Source organism: Arachis hypogaea, chromosome 20 (genome assembly GCF_003086295.3).
Source record: "Arachis hypogaea cultivar Tifrunner chromosome 20, arahy.Tifrunner.gnm2.J5K5, whole genome shotgun sequence".
NCBI lineage: Eukaryota > Viridiplantae > Streptophyta > Magnoliopsida > Fabales > Fabaceae > Arachis > Arachis hypogaea.
In genome coordinates, this window is record NC_092055.1 from 8,550,444 (window position 1) to 8,575,330 (window position 24,887).

Sequence of the window (24,887 nt, forward strand, 5' to 3'; positions counted from 1 at the left end):
TTTGATGTTCTGTTTTACATTATTAGAGAAAACTATCGTTGTTTTGGTGGGACTGATTTTTAATCCTGAAATATTGCAGAATTCCTCCATAGTCACCATCACATTTTCAATTTGATCCACTGTGGCTTCAACAAAGATAAGGAGGTCGTCAGCGAACAAAAGGTGGGATATGGCCGGTCCCTGATTCTTGATTCTCAAAGGTAACCATCTTCCTTCTTCCACTCTATCTTCAATAAGTTGCGATAGTTTATCCATAGCTATAACAAGAAAAGGGGATATTGGATCCCCTTATCTTAGGCCCCTTATAGGGTTGAAACTTTGAGTCATACTTCCATTCCAAATAACATCATAGGAAACCGATGAAACACACTCCATAACCATATCTATAAATTGATCTGGTAGCCCAAACTCCTTTAAACAATCCTCCAAGAATCCCCACCTAAGCCTATCATAGGCTTTTTCAAAGTCAAATTTTATGGCCATGAACCACTTTTTTTCCTTCATCCTTCGCATTGAGTGGGTAAGTTCCTTTGCAATTAAGATATTGTCTTGAATCCTTCTCCCCGGCACAAAACTGGATTGGAATGGTGCAATTTGCTCTTCAAGATTCAGTTTTAATCTTTCCACTAGAATCTTCGAAATGCATTTATAACTCACATTACATAGAGCAATAGGCCTAAACTGGGATATAAATTCTGGAACTTGAACTTTAGGGATCAATGCAATTAGAGTTTGGTTCAAATTCTTTAACTCATCCAGATTCCTCCAAATCTGCCAAACCATCTTCTCCACACTAGGATGAATCTCTTCCCAGTATTCTTTATAGAACAATGCTGGGTAACCATCACTGCCCGGTGCCTTTAAAGAACCTATGCTAAAGATAGCCTTCCTTATCTCCGTAATAGTAGGTGTATTGTACATGCTCTGTTTTAATTTATCTTCAAGCTTTGGGTACGATTTGTTAGTGTATAGGTGGTGATGTGCTGCTAGATCATCATTGTACAAGTCTTTAAAAAAATTGATGGTATGAATGATGAGATCTTCTTCATTCTCTAGCCAGTTGCCATGACTATCCCGCAATTTGAGAATCTTATTTCTACGCCTTCTGATGATGGTGCGAGTGTGATAGTATTTTGTGTTTCGGTCGCCTTCAACTACCCACTGCTCTCTTGACTTTTGGAGCCATATCACTTCTTCTCTGTCCAGGATCTCCTCTAATTCCTTCTGTATTTCTTTCTCCAAACTGTCCAAAAAAGGTTGTTACCATAGCTGGTAGCACGTTGTATTCCTCCAATTCTATTCATAAGTCTTTTCTTCAGTTTTTCAACATGTCCAAAAGTTTCTCTGTTCTACTTTTTTTAGCATATTAGTGAAATTCCCCAAGGCTGGTGGCAAGGTTAGCTGCCTTTCCCAGTTTTGTTTTACAAAATTCTTAAATTCCGGGTGAAGGTTCCACATGGCCTCAAAACGGAATGGGCGTTCTCTTCTGTTGTCTTCTCTTGGTTGAGTGTTAACCAAGATGGCGTGGTGGTCAGAGTTGGTGCGCGGCAAAATGTCAACTCTAGCCTTTGAAAATCTTATTCTCCAATTTGTATTCACTAGTGCTCTGTCTAACCTCTTGAAAACCCTCTCATGACCTTCCCATTGTGGTCCCCTCTAGGTGAACTTTGTGCCCACAAAACCCAAATCAATCAGAGAACAATCATTAATCCAGTTCTTAAACTTTCGGCAAGCATTCGAGTCACTCCTGCTGCCCCCCTTCTTCTCACTCACACAGGCAATTTCATTGAAGTCTCTCGCCAACATCCAATCTTCACTCATACCTTTTGCAATGTCCTTTAAATCAGTCCACAAGCTTCTCCTTCCTCTTTCTTGGGGACTAGCATAAACTATAGTTAAAAACCACCCGTTCAAACCTCCATGCTTCATTTTTGTATGTACAAATTACTCTTTTAATTGAATTATGTTTATGCTCAGATTTGGGTCTCTCCAAAGAAGCCAAATTCCTCCACTAAATCCTCTAGCTTCTTCTATGTGAAAATAAGAAAAACCCAATTTCTGAACTACCCTCTGGGCTTGGTCCCCACTACATCTAGTTTCTAGAAGAGCTACTAGGCCCGGATGATAAATCCTAGATAATTCCTTTAGAGTGCGATAGAATGCCTGGCTAGTCGCACCCCTAAAATTCCATGTCATAATAATCATGATTAAATAAGGTTGTTTAAGCAGCACATACCTCTTCTTAAGCTAAGTTGGCAACTCCACTTTGGGAATCTCCTGTATTCACCTCCATCTCCATGCTGCTGCTTTCTTCACTTTCTTCATTTTCTTGCTTTTGCCCTTGCCTCTCTGGGAGTTCTCTTCGTCTTTCATATTGCAATAATGCTTTCAAAATTATGTCACTATCAATAGATTTCATATCAGGAGGTTTAGGATCAGGTGGTTCATTCATCTCTGCTTCCATTGGAATTATTTTAGGGACATAAGTGTCTGACATGTTAATATCCTGTGGTATTTCTGGGGTGGGCTGTGTGTTGTCTTGGTGTATTGGGTTATTCTGGTTGAGACATGGGCTGGCATGTGGGTTGCAGGTTATATTGCTGGGATCATTTTTGTTTGGGTTCTGGCTATTTGTATTGGACAGGGATGAGGCTGCATGTTTATTCTGGTTATTTGGCTGTGTTAGGTTCTCAGGAGAAATAACTATTATGGGGGGCTCAGGTGTGATTTTTGGACCTTGAGTGTTACTAGTCACATTTTGGGCTTTTGGGTTTTGCTGTTTTGGGCTTGGACTTTTCTTTTGGGTGAGTTTGTTTTCCTTCTGATTATACAGTGGGGTATTTGGCTGAGGTTGTACTTTTTTTGTTTTGTCATTTTCTGCTTCCATTTGTGCCTCCTCATTAGGATTCGAATCTTCTTCTCTCAATATTGCAAAACCCGTACCCTCTGTCCCCTTTTGCAATTTCTTTCCACTACTCCCATCCGTCCCACTACTTGTACCAGCTGTGCTTTTCCCTGATTTTCTTCTCCGTACAGATCTTTACACTACCATCCATGGGCCATATGGTTCTCCTTCTACTGAATTTACTTGTTTGCCCTTCTCCATTTTTTGTTTCTCTAGATTGCCCTTTCTTTCTTCTGTTCCATTACTTCCTTCCACCGTCTTTCCAGCTTCAACCCCTGTGTTCGCCGGTTGGTTCTGTGTCGGCTATTGTTCCATTTGCTTTCTTGGGCACGTCTCTCTCTCTCATGACCAAAGAGCCCACATGAGAAACAGATATTATGGAGGCCCTCGTATTCAACGTAATAGCGAGTTCCGTTGATTGAGTATTGTGAAATGCGGGGTTCATCCAGGTTCAACTCCACACATAATCTGGCAAATTTGTCTCTGCATTTGTCAGCTGTGTGGAAGTCAATTCTGAGTGTTCTCCCAATTACGTTACCAATTTTGTTCAACATACTTTCATCATAATATTCAATAGCCAGTACTGGGAGTCTAATCCATGCTTCTATTTTGTCAATAGTAGCTTTAAATGGATTAAAATCTGGTTTTCAAAAGCTTATGGCTAGGTAATGATCTATAATCTTCCAAGGTCCTTCAGTCAAGGCAAAATCAAGATCCTCTTAGGAGAAGAACTTCACTATGAAGTATTCATTTCCCAAGTCAATAACTTCCAAACTTCCGTTCTTTCCCCACATGGCTTCCAATCTTCTTGTAAGAGCTAGAAGAGAGATTTTTCTTCCCAACAGTTTAACATTCAAGATTTCCCACTAAGGTCCTCTAATGCTTTTCATCGCTGCCTCATTGAGGACGAAATTAACAATCCCTCCAACCTTTTCAACCTTAATCTTTGGTTCTTCAGGATCCTCTTCTGCTCTGTTTATATCTTCGTCTGATGAAAAAGAAAAACTATCATCCTCTTCCATGACAATGTAATTCTTCCCTCCTTTAACTGCTAACACAAAGGACTTTTTCTGTTGAACCTTGTTGCCTTGGTTTGCAAGGTCTCCTACCATCCATTCTTCTTCTCTTGGGACTAAGGACATGTCCCCTGAGAATTCTTTACCTTCGCCTGCCTTCCTTACTTACTTCACACTTCTTTGTATATAATCTTGCTCTTGCCTTGAAGAACGCCCTGGATTATGAGCTCGTAAATGTCCACTTCTTACATATCCACCTCTCATGGTGGTAGATGGAGCTTGTTAGTAGAGCAGTACGGAGACAAAAAGGTTCTCTAGAGAAGAAGGAAAATTTTGTTGAGAAATTCGAATCTTGGTCGGGAGTTGTGCAGCTTTTTTTTTTTTTTCCATAAACAAGTTCTACAGCTTTATATGTATATGTTTTTTAAAGGCCTGACCGATTTAAATCCAATGGGCTTTCTCTTAAATGGGCCGGGCCTTTAATGAATCATTACTGAAGAACATGTTTACCTGCGTATTATTCATGGTGTCCTCGAGAAAGGAGTATAAAAAAAGAAGAAAAGGAAAATCGAAAAAGTCAGAGGTCGCGATCAGTAGTAGGTTTGTAATTGCCATCATGTTCCCGTTTACAATGTAACATAAAAAAATCGAACCCAGCAAATCCAAAACAGTTCTTTCAACCTTTTCTTTTGTTATCATATTCAAGATATATATTGTATAGCCTTTAATAAAAAAGTTTTTTTTTTTTAACATAAATAAATAAAATCGCAAAGGATAGCATTTGCTCTTCTATTGTTATCATCACAGATATTCACACTCATATAACTCTCAATCATCGAAGGAGCCCTCTGAATTTCGCACTAATTTCAAGGTACCTTCTAAATTCTATATTAATTTCATTAACCCTTTTACGTTTTCCAATTCTTAATATGTATCTAGCGACTCATTCATTTCTCAAGGATTGAAATTGAATCCCAAGATTGAATTTTGATTGTACCCGCGTTGTTGTTACTGTTGTGTTCAGCGAGATTGTTTTAGGGTTTTGAGTTTCTGAAACTCGGTTGGTATAGAAACGTTCATCAATGAAAGGGGAAGTGCAGCTGCAACCACCGGTGGTTCAGCAGAACCTTAGTGATTCCGAGCCTTTGCTCGAAAACCAGGAGGAGGATGTGTCCCCTGTAAGCTCCACTGAGATCAAAGATGAGGACTTGGAGGCTGGTTCACTCCCTTGCTGTCGAATTTGTCTTGAAAGCGATTCCGACCCAGGTGAGATTTCCTGTAAAATTTATCAAATTTATGTTAATTTTTGGGTTTGGGCTTGGGCTGTGCTGCAATTATTTTTTTTCCCCTTCCTAACATCCATTGCATTTTTGGATGTTTTGTACTTTATAAAACCTGTATCTTGTAACTACAACTTCACATTTAATTTTAGCTGAATTCTGATTCTTAATTTTGCCAACTCCATTGTTGTTGTTGTTGTTGTTGTTTTTGTTGTTTTCATGATGATTGAAAAGATTTTCATATTTTAATTTAATTGTAGTTCGTTAAACAAAGGTATCTCAAATTCTCATTGTTTTGAAAGGGATGCAGAATGTTTTCTTTTATTTTATTAATGTCTTGAGCATTTTAGTCCTCAAATTCGGCAGACACCATGTTATTAGAACAAGACTGATTATATTGTGTTTAGTAGAAACTACTAAAAGATCAAATGATGATTTTCTTAAGTTTTGTTCCATCGAGGCATGGACATCCTCATCCTCTATCGTTACACATGTCATGAGGGTTCGGCTATATTTTTATGTTGGTTGCCGAAGACCTAACACAACCCTCCTCCTCTATCGTTACACATACTCTTTTTTTTAGTTTGGTAATGTCACTTTGAGTTATCAAAGAATAATATGGGTGTCATTAGTCGGGTGGTGCTAGCTTTTATACTTCTAATAGTTGAGGTTCAATTTTGTAGAGGATGAACTGATATCTCCATGCATGTGCAAAGGGACCCAACAATTTGTCCACCGTTCATGTCTTGATCACTGGCGCTCGGTAAAGGTGTGTATATCTTAGCTCTGCTCTTGATGTTTATTTTTGACAGCTAGTCCTTACTGGTTGAGATCACATGATAATTTAGTAATTTACTTTTACTCTGTGCTTCATAGGAAGGATTTGCCTTCTCTCACTGCACTACTTGCAAAGCCCAATATCATCTCAGGGTTGAATTGTTTGAGGACAATTCTTGGCGTAAAGCAAAGTTTAGACTCTTTGTTGCAAGAGATGTTTTCCTTGTTTTTCTGGCTGTACAGACCGTGAGTACTCTTAACTTTCTTCCTTATATTTTTATGTTGTAAAGATTTGAGAGAGTATTTCAGTGGTTATTGACTATTAATTTTCTTCCGTATCCTTTATCATTTAGAGTGTCTTTTCGTAGGTTTTATTAAGTCAGTGGTAGTTCAATATACTTTTAAGCTAGCCCAAAGAGGATGTTAGTTCTAGAAGCTTGACAGTTTCAATTCAATCATACATGTGGTAGAAGCTTCTGTCAATTATTAGTCTGTTATTAGTCTGTTGGTGTAGAATCTCTACAGAACTTTGCGTTCAGAACAAAGATGTTTTGTAGCTTATGGGAGTGTTATTTGTTAAACTAAAATTTCATATCAGTATTTCACTATTTCACCAACATGAGTATATATAAACATTTAAAAATATATTTGTTGTGGGACTGTGAACAATTTGATGTAGAACGTATGATTCTGCTGACATCATCATGGAAAGAAGAAAAATAGGATTTTGATTTCATTAGCATTTGATGTTTGTGAACAAGGTTAACATACAAAGTATCTTATTTTGAAGAATTGATTGGTTCTGCCAGGTAATTGCGGGTATAGGTGGCTTTGCATACATCATGGACAAGGATGGGAACTTCAGGAACTCTTTTGATGATGGTTGGGATAGGATACTGTCAAAACATCCTATACCATTCTATTATTGTATTGGTAAGTTATTATGCTTAACAGAGTTATTTGCTTCTTTTCAATGCATGAAATTCCTCTGCATTTATCCTTTCGTTTCACCATGAAATCTTGCTGGGATTAGGGACCCTATTTCATTTTCTCCATATCATCTGCCGCATTTCCAATCTTCCTTCATATTTTGCTCGTGCTACAGTATTATTTACCCCAAAGAATATATCGCAAACAGACGATTGTCTAAGATATATTTACATAGAATCTGGATCATGTAATGTTGCACCATTTAATGAGGTAACATCACACTAAGACACATAACCAAACACTTTAGGATGAGGCTAACTAAAGTCATCTACATGAGAGAATTTATATCCAATAAGAAATTTGTATATTATATAACTAAAGAATAATAAAAACTACACAAAAATTTAAATCCAAGTTTTATTGAGTTAAATCTTATTCTGAATAGTTGTAAAATAATCGTTGGTGATATTCATTTGCAATGCAAGCTCTTGTTTTTCTTTCTGTTTATTTCTCTATCTGTCTCTAATATTTTATATCTTTATACTAGGAGTGCTGGCTTTCTTTGTACTGATCGGGTTTTTCGGTCTCATACTGCATTGCACCTCCCTCAACAGCAATGACCCCAGAATGGCTGGTTGTCAGAATTGTTGTTATGGATGGGGCATCCTTGATTGCTTTCCTGCATCAATGGAGGCTTGCTTTGCCCTTGTTGTGGTTTTCGTAGTCATCTTTGCTATTCTCGGCATTGCTTATGGTTTCCTTGCAGCCACCATGGCAATCCAAAGAATTTGGCAAAGGCACTACCATATTCTCACCAAAAGGGAGCTTACAAAGGTATATATATAAGCGCCATATCAAATATTCCTGTTGTTTTGTTTTTTTTGGATAGATATTCCTGTTGTTATATCTATAATCTGGATTAATTTTTCTAATTTCTAGCAGGGTTAAATAAGTTTATTGTTCCTATGACATGGAAAAGAAAAGAATCACTAAAGGGAATAAGGGATCAAGAAAGTTATTCAACCCTCCCTAATATTTGTCTCTGACATATATTTCGTGTTATGTTATATATTCACAGGAATACGTAGTAGAGGATCTATGTGGGACCTATGTCCCACCAAAGTTGGATCCAGAACATGAAGCTCGCTTGAAAATGCTCAAGCTTTTGTAAATCACGGTGCACAAACCTGTAAAGATGATTTTTTTAAGTATTGAGTTGCTTTATTATACGGTAACATTCTCTTATGATTACCATCCTTGCTTGCCAGAGCTCGGATTGGTTTATGTGCTCTTTTTTCTTTTTTCATAAATCTTTTTATCTGGGCCCTCACCAGATTCTGTATACTGAAAATATGAGTCCTGAGAGAAATGAGGAAAATACAAATATATGCATTTGTTTGTGGAGGCATTGTTCAGTTAGATATATTAGTATAATATTTTAGCAAGAATAGTCCATTACTCCATTTTGCTTTTCTATATATTCACTTTATTGTTAACTTCCAAGTATACAAAGTTTTCTTGAGTTCTAAGAAATCACAAGAAAGCTTCCAGTTAAGAAGTAGATGTGCTAAGATTTAAAATCCTAAAATTTCTTTTTGTATTTTTACTGTAACAAGAGAGATTTACAATTTATAGGTTGATACTACTGGTTTAAGAGTAGGGGAGAAAAATGAAAAAAATAAGAGAAAATAAAAGGAAAGGTATGCGTGCTACGGTTGCACACCGATTGTGGGAGAAGGATAGTCAGAATTTTGAGCAGCACTCTCAAAAACAAGATGATCCCCATCCCTAATAACCTCTATATCTTCAATTTCAAACCCATCTTTGCATAGAACCTTAGCAGGACGCACACCAAACTTCTCAGCCCCAATATCAAGTAACTCCTGAAAGCTTCCAGGTAGCAACATAAGTTTCCCACCAGCCTCGCCCTTTTCAGGGAAACTAACCACCACTCTGGTTGGCCATTCTCTACTCTTCATACCATTCTTTGCATTACCATTTTCATTCACATAAAAGAGAGTGTCCTTTTCCCCTTTGTTTGCTGCTGATATTATCCCAAACAAAGAGTTGTGGAAGTTATTACTGCTTCTCCGCCTCGGGCGGCTTTGGCTCCAAGACCCGTCCGAACTCCTAAACCCATCTGAACCCCTAAATGTGCTCTCTTGGGGTAGAGGAATTGCTGGCTCACTTGTAAATCTTCCAAGGTACTTCTTTATCTTACCTTCCTTCTTAGGAATAGGGTCCAAAGGTTGATGATTCTTAGGCTCCTTAATAGACTCAAAAATGGCTGTGATGTCTTGATGCCCTTGCTGGTCTGCTAGATCTCTTGGCGTCCAACCATTCTTATCTGGTTTGTCAATGTCGGCACCACGATCCAACAAGAACTTCACAACTTCTACGTTGTCTTCGGAGACTGCAACATGTAGAGCTGTGGTTCCGGAGGTGGCGCTAGGGAGCGTGACATCTCCACCATAGCGCACTATATCCTTGAGCAAGTTGAGGGTGTTTTGTTCAGCAGCGGTGCATGCAAATTGACCAACATCACCACTTTTCAAGTTAGCACCATTTGCCAATAGTAGCTGGCTCACTGATTCATGTCCACCCAATATGGCTTCCCATAGTGATACGCTGCCATCAGAGTCTGCAATCAATTCACATTAGAAAGTTAGATTTTGATTAGTGATAGAATGCCTTTGTTACATTATTATATTATTATAGGATTAACTGTAGATCTCAATTAAAATAAGGCCAGATTCAATACTATAATAATAAAATAATGAATCCTAAATGAATATTAAGAAAATGAGTTCCATAAACATTTATAAATATTTATCTTTACATAATGTATTTTCTGGTGGTAAGGAGCTTCTAACAAGTCATGTGCATTGTCTCTGTATCTTGGAATTGGTTAAAATAGCGTTATCAATGTGGAAGGGGATTTGGATTTTGGTTATGATTGAAAGGGATAAGAAAGATATTTTTCTTCTGATAAAGTTTTAATTTGTGTCAATGTCGTAGACATCAATCTCATCCTATATTGATGGTGACTTCTACATCTGTTTACACGAGAAATATAGACCTTTACTCTTATATAGAGATAGAAAGTAAAGAGATAGAGAGAGAATAAATATTATGTTAGGTTTTTTTATACTTACTCCCTAAGTTATATATCTTTTGAATATGTATGTGAGTGTGAATCGAAATAAAATCATGCATACACTGATATAGTCATATTAGGATAAAGGTTTTATACAAAGTAAGGAGATTTATAAAATGCTAATCACTATTCAATAAAGGTGGTAAAATTCACACACCAAAAAAATTACAAATTTAAATATTTCGATAGTGATTAGGTTATTATTTTTTCAACTTCACTTAAGAGGAAGATAATATTAAATCATCACAAAGAACAATTCTTTTAGTATTATTTTTTATTACTGAAAATAGGACATGATACATGCAAGATAAGTTTGTAACTTGCCGCCATAAAATGATAAATTAAAAATTAGTAGTTTGCTGAGTATAAGAGACCAAAACAAGAATAGAATTACATCATCGTCAATTATTGTCACTTACCTAGAACTGATCACTTTTGGTATTGCTTTTTAATTAATTAAAACTAGGATAGAATTACAGCATCGTCAATTATTGTTACTTAGCTAGAACTGATCATTTTTGTTATTGCTTTTTAATTCCATGTGTTTCTTTCTAAGAAAAACAAACAAAAAGCTGGTGGGGAAGATAAACACAAAACTAATGAGGAAAGCTAACATAAGAATCAATAATTTAGATGTTTGTTAACACTACATGACACACATATAATGCATATAGTCAAAAGTTATACTCTGGAAGCAAACTCTATAGCACATGAAATGTATAGTTAATTATGTAATCTAGATATACACCCTCGTGGCAATTTTATACATTGCTAAAGTATACAAAAAGATACTCTTGTCCAAATCGATATGCAGAAAAAATGACATGTTAGCTTTAACAAGAAAAGATATCATACCGATTATGATATACGATTATTAAAGCATGACAGTAGATATTCCAAACAACTGCATCCATGTTAGTAAAGAACAAGCTAAGGGGCCAAGACATATCTACCTCTAATATTGGGATCCGCTCCATAATCCAGTAAAAGCATGACACAATTCTCACTTCCTTTAGATGCTGCAATATGCTGATTTCACAAGAATTAATTTTAGCACCACAATTTTTTTAATAATAAAAAGAAAATTAATTACCCACCAAAGCTGTTCTTCCATTTCTATCTGATTCGTTTGAATCCAATCCTCGTTTTAACAAATGATGTAACAACAAGTCATCTCCTCTTGCTGCTGCAAAACAAAGACCAACTGGTAGGTCCATTCTACCACGAGCTAACATATTCTCAGTCTCCACCAAAACTCCCTCCATGATAGGGTCATGTAGTTCTTTTAAGTGCTGCCACACATTAACCAAACTAAGTAAACAAAATAAAATTCTAAAAGTGAATAAGCTAAACATGTTTGCAACGGAAGTTTGTTATTATGCAAACCTGAAGAAGATTGTTCATAATAATATTTCCATCTCCTACGTTAGCCTTGACAATATTTAGAAAAGCAGTACGGTTTAGTCTCAAAAGCTGGCTTAATCGCTTTGTTCGAACCGTAAAGAGCTGTGGCTTATAGCAAAGCACACCAATCTCACCACAAAGATCACCTGTATTTGCCTCTCCAACAACCTGCAATCAATTTTTAAAGTTTACATTATAACTTCTTGGCATATATATTTCAATGCAGACTCAGAAAATTTTTCAAGCATAAGTCAAATGTGAAATGTAAAATAAACTTGCCTGCTCAACGCCATTTTTAAGAACTACCAATTCCTGTCAAATAATCACAACATTAGAGATTGGACATAATATGAGAATCAAATTTCTCCAACGTGAAATTCAAGTAAGATTGGACAATTACCACAGCACCAGTGACTAGTATGTAGAAATCAGTTGGAGCTTCATTCTGTAAGATTACATCTTCTTTAGGAGGAAAATACTCTGCTTTCATCTCTGAAACCTTTAAAGATTGAATAAATAAATCAAAATATAAGTCTCCAATGCAAATTTTATAAGTAACTGATGTAATTATCAATACTAGCCATGAAGAACATTTTTTCATTACCAATTGAAAGAGTAAATCATTTGAAACGCCTCGAAATAAATAGACTTTATCCACCAGAGAATAGAAGAGATAATGTGAAATGCTTGATCTGATGGCTTTAGGAAGAGAATCAAGTGTCTCTTGTTGTTGTAACCCTTCGGAGTCTGTTCTAAACTTCAAACACAAATGAGCAAGCATCTGGTCTTGCAAACGAACAGGTAATTGATTCCTTTGAGCAAAACTTGAGGCAGCTTGTATGGTGTCTCTCTAAAATTTAATAATAAATAATCATAGTTATACTCAGATAATTCAAATTAGTGAATTCATTCATGTATTTAAATAATTTACTTACAAATTTTCGGGTTCGGCTTGTTCCATGGACAACTAAGTTAGTCATGTTACCAATCAAATATGCAGTAAGTCCCAAATTAAAAAGCATGTAAAAGATGTCAAAGACCATCTCTCTTGAATTAACTGGATGCAGATCTCCATAGCCAACAGTTGTTAAGGTAGTAATTGACCAATAAACAGATGTAACATATCTTGTCCACAAGCTCTTCTGAAGAAAATTTTCCATTGTTTCTCCAATCCATGTCCTTCTGGGATCACGATAACGAGCCGCGATAAGATAATAAAAGCATGCAGCACAATGTACAGCAAATACGGTAACCTGAATAAATCACACAAATATTTATCTTCTTGTTCCTATATACAAATCCAAATCATCTTCTTTAAGAAACAAAGTATGAATTACTATAAAACTTACACAGATAAGTTTGGCACATCGAACCCAAAAATAGTTATAGCTTTTGTCCTTTTCCAACCTGAGAAAAAAGCATAATATCTATTATTAACCAAATATATATTGCATTTTAATGTAAAGCTCTGCTTCTTACCTTGAAAACAATGCACTAACTCTTCGAAGACGCCATAGACGGAGCATGTTGAATAGGCCATAAGTCTGCAGAGGTGCAGGTGACAACTTTCTAACAAGCTCTGAAGGAATGATAGAGATCAAATCAAATGCAAGCCAAGTTCTTGTGTATTTCCAAGCAATTTGTTTTCGCTCATCAATTAGTAAATAAGTAGCTTTGTCAATATAAGCTACAAAGAAGGTGAGAATTATATCCATAGCAAAGAGTGCATTGACAACATTATCTGTATAGGAAAGGGGTGCTTCTGGTTTCTTAAGGAAACCAAATTCAAATGGTGATACCCAAGCAGTGTAGATAACAAGGATGACCAGGAAAGTCTGCCATATCCTACAAAAATCAACGAAATTCAATAACTTCACTACATTGAAACAACTTTGATGAAATTTATGCTTGGTAGTTTTCACTTTTTTGCTATTGATTTCAAAGTCCAAAGTGATGATATATCAACATATTAGACACTTAAAAGCATTACAAATATAATTTTTAAATATTTTCCATGACTTTAACTTTATTTTAAATTTACTGAATATGTTACCTTAAGACTACTAGGATAAATTTATATACCTTTTTCTTTCTATTCTCCTAATTATGAGAAAGAAGCAACAGTACTAGAGCTTTCTTCATGACTACACCCTTCATTAAACTTCTAGAAAATGAAATAGCATAATACTTTGAAAAACATAAGTTGCAGTTACAGAGTAAAAGACAGTAGATTTCGGAATTAATTAGAACATGACACTTTACAGTAGTATCCAATCCAAATTCTTCCATTGCATGTAATGCAGCCACCCATCACACTCATCACGCGTTATTCAAAGTAAAAAGCAGGGAATCAGGAAAGTCAAAATCTGTAGGCTGACCCGTCACTCTGATTAAAAACCAAAGGAATGAAATGAACATGGACAAGCAAATATCTCTCTTTCCAATAGAAAACATTATCTCTAACTTCTAAACAAGAAACTAAAAAAGTGCATAAAAAAGTGATGAATTTCCTCTTCTTATTTATTGGAATTGAATGATCTAACGAAAAAATAAAAGTTATAATTCTTATATAGAGTTTTATATCCATGCCTACATTCAACGAAGAACTTCGAATTCATGACGAGAATACGATTCAGTTGCACAAAGAAGCTTTATCAAAAACATCCACTAATTATTACGTGACGAAGAAAGGAGGAAAAGCAAGTAAATAAAATGTAAATATAAATAATAATGATAAAATAATGAAAGCAAATTTATTTTTTCAAAAAAAAAAAGCATAAGAACAGAAGTGTAGTTATGAGAACGAATTAGCGAGATAATGTTGTTTTTGTATACTCTAAGAGAGATCTCCGGTGTAGATTTTTTAATGCATCCAGCAATTTATTGGCTAACGATAGAGATTTAAAAAAAAAAAGAGATATCTAAGATTTTACGAAATATCTTGAGTGTTGTATAATTTAAAACTAGTTAGTTTTATTACTTGTTTGTAGGTGCTTTTTGTTAAGCAGTTGCAGAAAAGCAAGAACTTGATGAGAAGCATATGGCGTATGGCATTGAACCTGTGAAAGATTTAAAGAAAGAAAAAGTACTTAAATGATTGATTCACCTGTAACGACGGTCATAAGGAGAAACAATGAAGCTTCGAAGCTTGACTCTGCGGTGACTTCTGGCACCAAGAGAAGGCAAGACCGCATTGGAGAGGCTGTAGTGACTGCCATCCCTTGAAAATTCTATCTCTTGATTCTCTTCACCATTAATACTAGTGCACATGAACATTGAAACCATTCTTATTCTTCTTTAATTTCTCTCTCTCTCTCTCTCTCTGTCTGTGTCTTATTGCGCAGTTGTTAATTGAGTCGGCATAGCGGTCCTGAATTTGAGTATGGTAGGTAGGTACGTGCGTGTGTTGTGTGAGATGCAACACAAGTTTTTTTTCTCTAACGTCCTTTATATAGGGATAGAAGATAGAGATGCGGCACACTCGCACAAATACTCAGCAACGCAAATCAGTAAATTTAAAATTGTATCATGTGATTCCGTTTTTGCTGTTAATACTGGCGAGAGAGTAGTAGGTATACACTAGGGGGCCTTGGCCCGCTCCCGTGTAATTCTGAAATACAAATTCCCAAGCAATCCTGACTTTAAAGGGATTTATATTTAATTAATTATCTACCCAGGCACATATATTCTTTCTTATTGGTAAGGATATAATTAGAATTAATTAATATTATTTAGTATATCTCATTATTTATTATATTTTTATTATTATGATTTTTTTAAGTTTTGTTTGGATATAAAAAAGAAAATAATAAAAAAGAAAATAAGAAAAAAATGAAAAGAGAAAAAATAGAAGAAAAATTAGTTATTTGTATATTACTTAGATAAAGAAAAAATGAATGGAAAGAAATTAAAAAAAATTATTTAGATGAAAAAAAAGTGAGAAAAAAGAAAATCATAATGATATAAAATTATATTAATATTCTTATCTAAATTATAAGTAAATTATAATTGGATTTGGATTCTCTAAAGTTTGAATTTTACTTTAGAGAGTAAAGTGTGATCTCTCACTATTTATTTTATAGGTGAGACCAAGAATAAATATGAGAGAGAAACCTTTCAAAAGTAGAAGATCACACTTTATCCTCTAAAGTACAAATTTAAAATTTAGAAGATCCAAATTCATTATAATTTAATAATAAAAAATAAATATGTAATTTTATTAAAATTTGCCACATTTTTCTCTATTTTCACCTCATCTTTGGGATGAAAATATTATAGTAGATCTCACACTATTTTTTTTTTTTTACCTAATTTTTTCTTCTCATCTAACCAACAAAAAATTTATTTTTCTATCTATTTTCTCTCCTCTAATTTTCTTTCTTTTTAAATTTTTTCAATTCAAACAGTATATTAAAACTTATAAATACTCTTCTATATTATTATTATATCATTCTACACAACTTAAATACATATAAATCTTTTATCTATTGCTCTCTCTCTTACCTTTTCTAACACTTATAAATAATATAATAAACAAATTAAATCGTTCCTATAATAAAATATTGTCTTTTATGAGCTTTTATCAAGAAATTAATTTTGATATACACATATATCAAATATGCATTTAATTATGTATCACTACTTTAACAAAATAAAATTATCTTTTTATAACCATCATGCAATAGTTATTTAAATGTTTGGAGAAATTAATTAATTACATTATAAATAAAATATAAAAAATATTTAAAAAACAATAAAAATTAGCTTTAAGTAGTTCAGTTTTTTTAATTTTATATTTATTAATGATTATTAAAATAAATAAATAGTTTTAAATATAATAAATATATAATTATGGATATTAAGTTAAATAACATAATTTTATATTATTATTTTTTTTAGTATCGTTCAAAAATTATATATATTAATTATATATAATTTATAAGCTGTTTTTGGTATGGAATGTTAGAACTAAAATTGAAAGATTCGACGAACTTATTGTATTTGGTCGCTAGAAATTAGACTTAAAATTTCAGTCCTAGACCATAAAATTTCAATCTCTTTGATATTTTCAAAAACTGAAAACGAAATTTTTTTTATAGAAATTAAAATTTTAACATTTATTTTTAAAAACATTCTCATCTAATTTTTTAATATCCAATTCTATCCCTTTTTTTCAAGAGAACAAAACAAAGCTGGCTGGGTAAGACATTCGACAGAACATCTCGACTAGAGCGAAAGTCACATATAGATATTAGATTCCAATACTTTTACCACCGTATTGTGCATTTGCGCTCTTCCTTACCGGTCACTCTTAACCCAATAAGAGTTTTAAAAACATTATAATAATGGTCGTTGAGATATTAGCATCCATCTTTTAATTGACTAAAGATAAAATGTTTCGTTTTTAATGCAGATACTACTGTATTAGATATTAATTCTTTCTCGGATCCAGTCAACGGAAAAAGAATTCACTCTTAATCACTACTATTAATTATATTATAATTCAATCAATATTTTTTATCTCATCTAAGAAAAATCCTTAAGAAAAGGCAAAAATTACGTAATGCAACCTTGGTGGACAATCCACATAGGCATACATGCATCATTATGCATCCCTCAATGGAGAAAGTAGTGTATATGTGCATTTTTCCATAATGGTTAAAACCATCCAAGGAGGTTACTTTCTCTAACCATTTCCACCTTGTAGATGAAAGAGTCTAGTAGCGAAAACGACACAAATGTCCAACACAAGAACAATATGGAAGCACTGACAACACAATATGGCAGCAACTATAACAATCAAATATAGCAAGTAAAGCAATAACAAGAATACACCAAAATTTTAACGTGAAAAACCTCCTCAATGTGAGAGGTAATAAAAACCATGAAATAGCTCCACTATAATCAAATGAGGTACAAGAGAGTCTCAAACAAAGCACAAAAACGTGCACATAATCAGCCAAAATATCAAAACACCAAAGCTTACAAATGAGAAGTAAGAAGATGAAAAATACCTAAAAAAATAGAGCTACTATTCGAAACCTATTTCTCCATCTGGAGACCTCTAATTAAGATCTTCACCATTCAGAAAAAAGAACAAGATGTGAAGAATTTGCAGTTCAAATTTCACGTCGATCCAACGGTGAAAGAATGAGAAACTGCTGTTCAAAAATTGTTACTCTGTGTAAAATCGGAAAACCTATTTTCTCTCTTGCGAAGCCAATTTCTCCCACTGAAAAATTACCAATCAACATCTTTACCGACCAAAATGAAGAACAAGATGAGAGAAAAACGCAGTTCAAATTTTAAGCCGATCCAACGGTGGACAAATGAGAAATTTCCATTTGAAATTTACTACTTTGCATAAAAACGAAAATTATGTTTTTCCCTCTTCTCTCTCACTTTGGTGTCTACACTCTCTCTTTCAAAAGACCTCAAAAAAATCTGATTAGGGTAGAGACACTAGGGTGTAAGAATACACCCCCAAAAAGTTGGGCTTGAGGCTCATAAAGGAGAGAAAAAACTCAACAAATTTCCCCCTTCTCGACTAGGTGGAGGCCCTCGCCATTCCGGCGATCAAACAACATGTTTCAAGCTTATCTCTTGACAATGCTTTTGTCATCATATTAGCACCATTGTCATCAGTATGAACTTTTTCAAGTTCCAACAACTTGGAATCTAACACATCCTGTATCCAGTGATACCTTACATCAATATGTTTAGATCTTGCATGACAAGTAGAATTCTTGGCAAGATGAATAGCACTTTGGCTATCACACAACAACACATAATGGTCTTGCTTGAAATCAAGTGCTGCAAGAAACTTCTTCATCCACAACAACTCTTTACATGCTTCAATTGCTGCAATAAACTCTGCCTCTGTGGTAGAAAGTGCAACACACTTCTATAGCCTTGACTACCATGAAATAGCTCCCCCTGCAAACTTGACCAAATAACCTGAAGTAAACTTTCGAGAATTAATATCTCCTGCCATGTCTGCATAAGCCAACTAGCAAAGATTTCTCACCACCAAAACTCAAACTCAAGTTAGTTGTACCTTTGAGATATCTCATAATCCATTTAATAGCATTCCAATGTTCTTTACCTGGATTAGAGAGAAAACGACTCACAGTACCAACCGCATGAGTAATGTCTGGTTTAGTACACACTATAGCATACATCAAGCTTCCAATAGCTGAGGCATAAGGAATTTCATCTATTTCTTGATCAGTGGTTGGACACTGCTTAGTGCTCAACTTAAAATGAGGAGCAAAAGAACTAGTAACACATTTGGCATCATTCATATCAAACCTTTGAAGCACCTTATTTATGTACTTCTTCTATGACAAATAAAGCTTCTTGGAATCTCTATAACGAGTAATAGTCATGCCCAAAATCTGTTTGGCAGGACCCAAGTCCTTCATAGCAAAGAACTTGTTCAACTATTTCTTCAACTCATTAATCCTCAAAGCATTCTTACCCACAATCAAAATATCATTCACATAAAGTAAAAGAATGATAAAATTACCATCAGAAAATCTTTGCACAAATACACAATGATCTGAAGTTGTTTTATGGTAACCATGCTCCCCATAACAGATTCAAACTTCTTGTACCACTATCTTGGAGCTTGCTTCAACCCATAAAGACTCTTCTTAAGCTTGCACACAAAATCTTCCTTTTCTTTAACAACAAAGCCCTCCGGTTGCTCTATGTAGATCTCCTTGTCTAAATCACCATGAAGAAAAGTTGTTTTCATATCCATTTGCTCAATCTCCAGATCAAGAGAAGCTGCTAATCCAAGCACAGCACGAATGGATGACATCCTCACAACAGGAGAAAAGATCTCCTCATAATCAACACCTTTTCTCTGGCTAAAGCCTCTAACAACCAATCTAGCTTTATACCGAGGCTTAGAATTGTATTCTTCATTCTTGATTCTGAATACCCATTTGTTCTTCAAAACTTGCATACCCTTCGGTAGCTTCACCAACTCATAGGTATCATTCTCAAGTAAGGACTTTATTTCTTCTTGCATAGCTTCAAGCCATTGAACTTTGCTTTCATCTTCAACAGCCTCTCCAAAGCATTCAGGTTCTCCCCTATTAGTTAACAAAACAAACTCATGTGGAGAATACCTTGACGAATGCTTCTTCTCTTTTGTAGACCTTCTAAGTGCATTTGCAGGAATTTCCAAAGCTGGTTCTTCATCTTGATCATCATCACCAACTTCATCAAGTATTGGATCAACTGTTCCATCTTCACATGTACTTGTATCATGCTCATTATTTTGAACTTCAACTCTACCATCTTCTACCATAGGCATAGAAGGAGTAATATCCAAGTCAGAAAAAGCATCACTAGGCTGAACCATTGGCTTCTCCGCGTTATCAACATCCTTCAATGTTTGGTCTTCAACAAAGATAACATCTCTACTCTGAATCACCTTCTTGCTAACAGGATCATGAAACCTGTAACCAAACTCATCCATGCCATAGTCAATAAAAATACACTGCCTAATCTTTACATCAAGCTTAGATCTCTCATCTTTGGGAATATGAACAAAAGTTTTACATCCAAAGACTCTTAAATGATCATAAGAAACATCTTTACCTGACCATACCTTCTCTGGCACTTTAAATTGCAAGGAAACACATGGTGTCCGGTTCAAGACATGAACAACAGTGCTCAAAGCTTCACCCCAAAAGGATTTTGCCAATCCAGATTGTGACAATAAGCACCTAACTCTTTCAACCAATGTTCTGTTCATCCTTTCAGCCAAGCCATTCAACTGAGGAGTATTCGGAGGAGTCTTCTGATGTCTTATACCATGTTCTTTACAATAAGCATCAAATAGACTTGAGTACTCACCACTATTGTCAGTACGAATGCATTTCAACTTCTTCCCAGTTTCTCTTTCAACAGAAGCTTGAAATTACTTGAACACATTCAAAACTTGATCTTTGGTCTTCAAAGTATAAACCCATAATTTCCTAGAATGATCATCAATAAAGGTTACAAAATAGATAGACCCTCCAAGTGTTCTAATCTTCATCGGCCCACAAACATCAGAATGCACCAAGTCAACTATCTCTGGCTTCCTTGAAGGTGGATGGCTCTTGAAAGAAACCCTGTTTTGTTTCCCAGCAAAGCAATGGTTGCAATTTTGCAAAGCAACCTTGCAACCAGATAAAAGATTCCTCTTGGATAATATATTTATACCCTTCTCACTCATATGACATAATCTCTTATGCCATAAATCAATTTCATCAACAAACTCAGCAGCATTAACAACGTCTTTCACAATCTTTGCTTGAGTTAAATAAAGAATAGAGTATCGAGTACCTCTAGCAACAACCATGGAACCCTTGGTGAGCTTCCAACTATCACGAGAGAATGAGTTATCCAAGTCTTCATCACACAACTTACCAACAGAAAGTAAGTTCAACCAAATATCTGGAACATGCTTCACACGCTTCAACGTCAACTTGGTACCGTTGGAGGTTTCTAAGCAAATCTGTCCAACACCAGCATATTTTGTAACACCTTGATGAGCCATTTTTACATCACCAAAATCACCAAGAGTATAAGACGTAAACATATCATTCCCAGATATAACATGAATAGAAGCACTACTATCAATCACCTAACTAGTGCTATTATCAACAAGGTTAACAGATTCAAACTCCTCAATAACAAGAAAATCATCATGAGTTACATTAATCTTGTCTTCTTTGCTACCATCATCTTTATTTGTGCTATTGTCTTTACTTGCCTTGGCTTTCTCCTTCTTTAGCTACCAACAAAATTTCTTCACATGTCCCTTTTGACCACAATTATGACACTCAATATTCTTATACTTTCCTCGAGATTTGCTTCTGCTTTGATCTCTACCTTTAGGACCTCGACTTTTGTTTCTCCCCCTAGACTCAGAAACAAGAACATCTGAATGTGCAGTCGATGTACCTTGTGACTTTCTTCTCATCTCTTCATTCAAAACACTGCTCTTGGCAAGATCCATAGAGATTACACCATCAGGAGCAGGATTAGACAATGACATTATGAGAATTTTCCACGAATTTGGTAAGGAGCCAAGAAGTAACAATCCTTGAACCTTTTCATCAAACTTGATACCCATGGAAGATAACTGATTTATTATTCCTTGGAAGTTATTCAAGTGATCTATCATTGATGTCCCATCTGTATACTTCAAAGCCGACAACTGCTTGATAAAAAACATCTTGTTATTCCCAGTTTTTCGAGCATACAACTGTTCAAGTTTAATCCAAAGGGTTCGAGCATGTGTCTCTCCAATAATATGGTTCAACACATTATCATCAACCCACTGCCTAATATATCCACAGACTTGTCTATGCAACAAAGTCCAATAATCATCAGATTTATCATTAGCCTTCTCTGTACCAAAAACTGGTTGATGAAAATTTTTGACATAAAGCAAATCTTCCATCTTTGACTTTCACAAATCATAATTAGGACCATTAAGAGTGATCATCCTACTAGTATTAGTATAACCTTCCATTATATATTCACAGAATCACAAGCCCATAAAAATACCAACAAGCTCTAATGCCAGTATGAAAGAGCCTAGCAGCGGAAACGACAAAAATGTCCAACACAAGAATAATATGGAAGCACTCACAACACAATATGGCAGCAACTATAACAACCAAATATAGTAAGTAAAGCAATAACAAGAACATACCGAGATTTTAATGTGGAAAACCCCCTCAATGTGAGAGGTAAAAATCACGGGTCGTCCAGACCAATGAAATAGCTCCACTATAATCAAATAAGGTACAAGAGAGTCTCAAACAAAGCACAAAAACGTGCATATAACCAGCCAAAATATCAAAGCACCAAAACTTACAAATGAGAAGCAAGAAGATGAAAAATATCCCAAAAAATAGAGCTACGGTTCGAAGCCTATTTCTCCATTTAGAGACCTTCAATTAAGATCTCTACCATTCAGAATGAAGAAAAAAATGTAAAAAATCTGCAGTCTAAATTTCACGTCGATCCAACGGTGAAAGAATGAGAATCTACTGTTCAAATATTGCTGCTCTGTGTAAAATTGGAAAACATATTTTCTCTTTTGCGAAGAAAATTTCTCCCACTGCAAATCTCTAATCAAAATCTCCACCGACCATAATGAAGAACAAGATGAGAAGAACACGTAGTTCAAACATCAAGCCGATCCAACGGTGAACAAATGAGAAACTGCCATTTGAAATTTACTGCTTTGCATAAAAATGAAAATTCTATTTTTCCCTCTTCTCTCTCACTTCGGTGGCTACACTCTCTCTCTCAAAAAACCTCAAAAAATCTGATTAGGATAGAGACACTAGAGTATAAGAATATACCCCAAAAAATTTGGACTTGCGCCTCACAAAGAAAAGAAAAAACCCAAAAGTAGTGCCCTAACCCACAAAAATCTTCATGATGATCCTTCTATATATATTATATACGGTGGGTTAGAAAATTACTAATATTTTAATCTTACAAAAAATACATCAATTAATTATAATCGTAAATTATATTATTTCACATTAAATAAATTATATAATAGTAATCTCATTTATTGTCATAAATACTGAATTGAATAAGTTATTATTATTTTTTATTTAAAATTAATTAAAAATAAAATTATATATATTATTTTATTTAAATTTTAGAATTTAATAAATACTACACTCAAATATAAATTACAGATATTATTTTATTTGAATTTCATATTTTTGAAGTGAATTTTACGGAATAAGAATGATCATTTTGTGGAGGAGTGCACAATAAAAAAATATTTAATTTTTATGAATAAAAACAAAATCAAATTAAAAAAATTAAAAAAATAAAATAAAATAAAAATTTAATTTTGATATAGTCATAATAATAATTTTTGTAATGGCCCAAGTGGATTTTATGGGTCCAAGGACATTGAGTCATTGACTATGTTTGAAGATATTTTGACTTTTGTTAAAGGTGTCTGAAGTGGTATCTGCTTTACCAACATATGGGCTTGTGGCTTTGTGGTGTCTTCATGAAAGAATTTTTTGACCATAATTTCCTTTCTAAACTCTAAGTCTCTAACCACCAAACATACATGCATGAATCTTCTCCGCAATCAGACGCGGATACATGGTGACCGCAAAAGCTTCGTTTTCCATTGTGAATTGAGATGCTTCTCGTTCTTAATTTCTTTCTCTTTATATGCTTTACGTTTTTCTTTTCTCTTTAAATGGAATAAAGTATATCTTCTTTGATGATAAAATGAATACCTTCGTTACCCCCATTCAAACAAGGGCCGGTAGGTGAGTTTTTGTTTGAACCGCTTGAGGTGGAATCGGAATTTCCCTAGTACTCCCTAATGTACTAAAATAACGAGCATTGGTTCAGAATGGATGTTCTCCATTGCAAATTTTCTCAACAGAATATTGAAAATACATTTTAATTTTATTATTTTTTAATATCAATGTTATAAGAATTACAAACACATATATAATTACTATATAAAATTACAGATTATGTTTACGTTATTTTAGTCTGTCTGTAATGTTCGAACCAATTCATGAATTTTTTTAATGAATCGAATTTAAACTTTACAAATAGGTTTAATTATTAATGAAACAAATCATGAGCTAAGTGTAATTTTTCAAACTTGAAATTAGTCCGAGGAAATTCACTTTCAACCCTTCTTATTGTTAAGAGTGTGTAAGAAGATGATAAACTGCAATAAATTTATCTTTTAGCATTAAAAAAGAGTAGAAAATAAATAACTTTTTTTTTAATAATGATATAATTTTTTATAATCGGGACAAACCAAGCCACTATATATGAGCATTTGATATTGTATAATTAATTAAGGAAATGACATTTGTGACTCTCATAGAAAGAGAGAGCATTCTTTTGTGTCATTGTCGATAGCATAAATGCAATGCCAAGTTGCAGAGCGCTCTATATGATCCTGCATGCATAACCTAGCTAGTTTAACGTGCAGCTCACTACGACTTTTTAATTACAAGTTTAAGGCCCAAGCAAAGTATGTTAGTTAATGCAATAATGCCTAATTCGGCAGAAGACCCCTCAATTTATGCCATAAAGCAAGACTAGTAATTAAACTACGGATAGGGCATGAAGCAAACTTTGTAGGGTTAGACATGAGGTGGTGTATGTTATTACTGTTGCACGTGCATTTGCAAAAGAAAAACATTACCTAACCAATAAAATTAATTATTTTTATTAATATTTTAAATATTAAATATTGAATTTTAAGTTTTAAATTTTAATATTGATTCTGCCGTTACAAATATGAAATTATAATTTGGCATTATATACAATAACTCAACATTATGCACCATAACTCGACACTTTATGTTATAACTCGGCATTATACGTTACAATCA

General features: G+C 34.3%; 2 protein-coding genes across 4 annotated transcripts; one reads left to right on the forward strand and one right to left on the reverse strand.

The window, feature by feature from the left end:
• Positions 1-4,138: 4,138 nt before the first annotated feature.
• On the forward strand, positions 4,139-8,353 carry LOC112786702 (uncharacterized). The gene is made up of 7 exons (XM_025830071.3): positions 4,139-4,792; positions 4,946-5,187; positions 5,885-5,970; positions 6,078-6,224; positions 6,788-6,911; positions 7,456-7,742; positions 7,987-8,353. Exons 2-7 carry the CDS (start codon positions 5,004-5,006, stop codon positions 8,077-8,079), a joined length of 921 nt encoding a protein of 306 aa, XP_025685856.1. The 5' UTR covers positions 4,139-4,792; positions 4,946-5,003; the 3' UTR covers positions 8,080-8,353.
• Positions 8,354-8,481: 128 nt separating this feature from the next.
• LOC112786701 (potassium channel AKT1) lies at positions 8,482-15,103 on the reverse strand. Of its 3 annotated transcripts, XM_029296079.2 has the most exons (12): positions 14,576-15,086; positions 13,552-13,855; positions 12,949-13,314; positions 12,819-12,876; positions 12,405-12,722; positions 12,074-12,319; positions 11,870-11,968; positions 11,749-11,781; positions 11,452-11,637; positions 11,163-11,357; positions 11,019-11,094; positions 8,482-9,549 (listed from the first exon to the last, which is right to left on the reverse strand). In XM_029296079.2, the coding sequence occupies exons 3-12, from the start codon at positions 13,182-13,184 to the stop codon at positions 8,618-8,620; spliced, it is 2,379 nt and encodes a 792-aa protein (XP_029151912.1). In that variant the 5' UTR covers positions 13,185-13,314; positions 13,552-13,855; positions 14,576-15,086; the 3' UTR covers positions 8,482-8,617. The 3 variants fall into 3 exon arrangements, with proteins under 3 accessions (XP_029151912.1, XP_025685853.1, XP_025685855.1); XM_025830068.3 differs by lacking the exon at positions 13,552-13,855 and having other exon boundaries at positions 14,576-15,103; XM_025830070.3 differs by lacking the exon at positions 13,552-13,855 and having other exon boundaries at positions 12,949-13,048; positions 14,576-15,006.
• Positions 15,104-24,887: the final 9,784 nt, after the last annotated feature.

What these genes read in the sequence shown, in the direction of transcription:
- LOC112786701 (XM_025830068.3), bottom strand. Translation starts at nt 14,754, where the DNA reads ATGGTTTCAATGTTCATGTGCACTAGTATTAATGGTGAAGAGAATCAA. An exon ending in TTAAAAATGGCGTTGAGCAG is followed by an intron (nt 11,638 to 11,748) that starts GCAAGTTTATTT and finishes AATTGATTGCAG; the next exon opens with GTTGTTGGAGAGGCAAATAC. An exon ending in TTATGAACAATCTTCTTCAG is followed by an intron (nt 11,358 to 11,451) that starts GTTTGCATAATA and finishes AATGTGTGGCAG; the next exon opens with CACTTAAAAGAACTACATGA.
- LOC112786702 (XM_025830071.3), top strand. Translation starts at nt 5,004, where the DNA reads ATGAAAGGGGAAGTGCAGCTGCAACCACCGGTGGTTCAGCAGAACCTT. An exon ending in TGAAAGCGATTCCGACCCAG is followed by an intron (nt 5,188 to 5,884) that starts GTGAGATTTCCT and finishes TCAATTTTGTAG; the next exon opens with AGGATGAACTGATATCTCCA. An exon ending in CCAAAAGGGAGCTTACAAAG is followed by an intron (nt 7,743 to 7,986) that starts GTATATATATAA and finishes ATATATTCACAG; the next exon opens with GAATACGTAGTAGAGGATCT.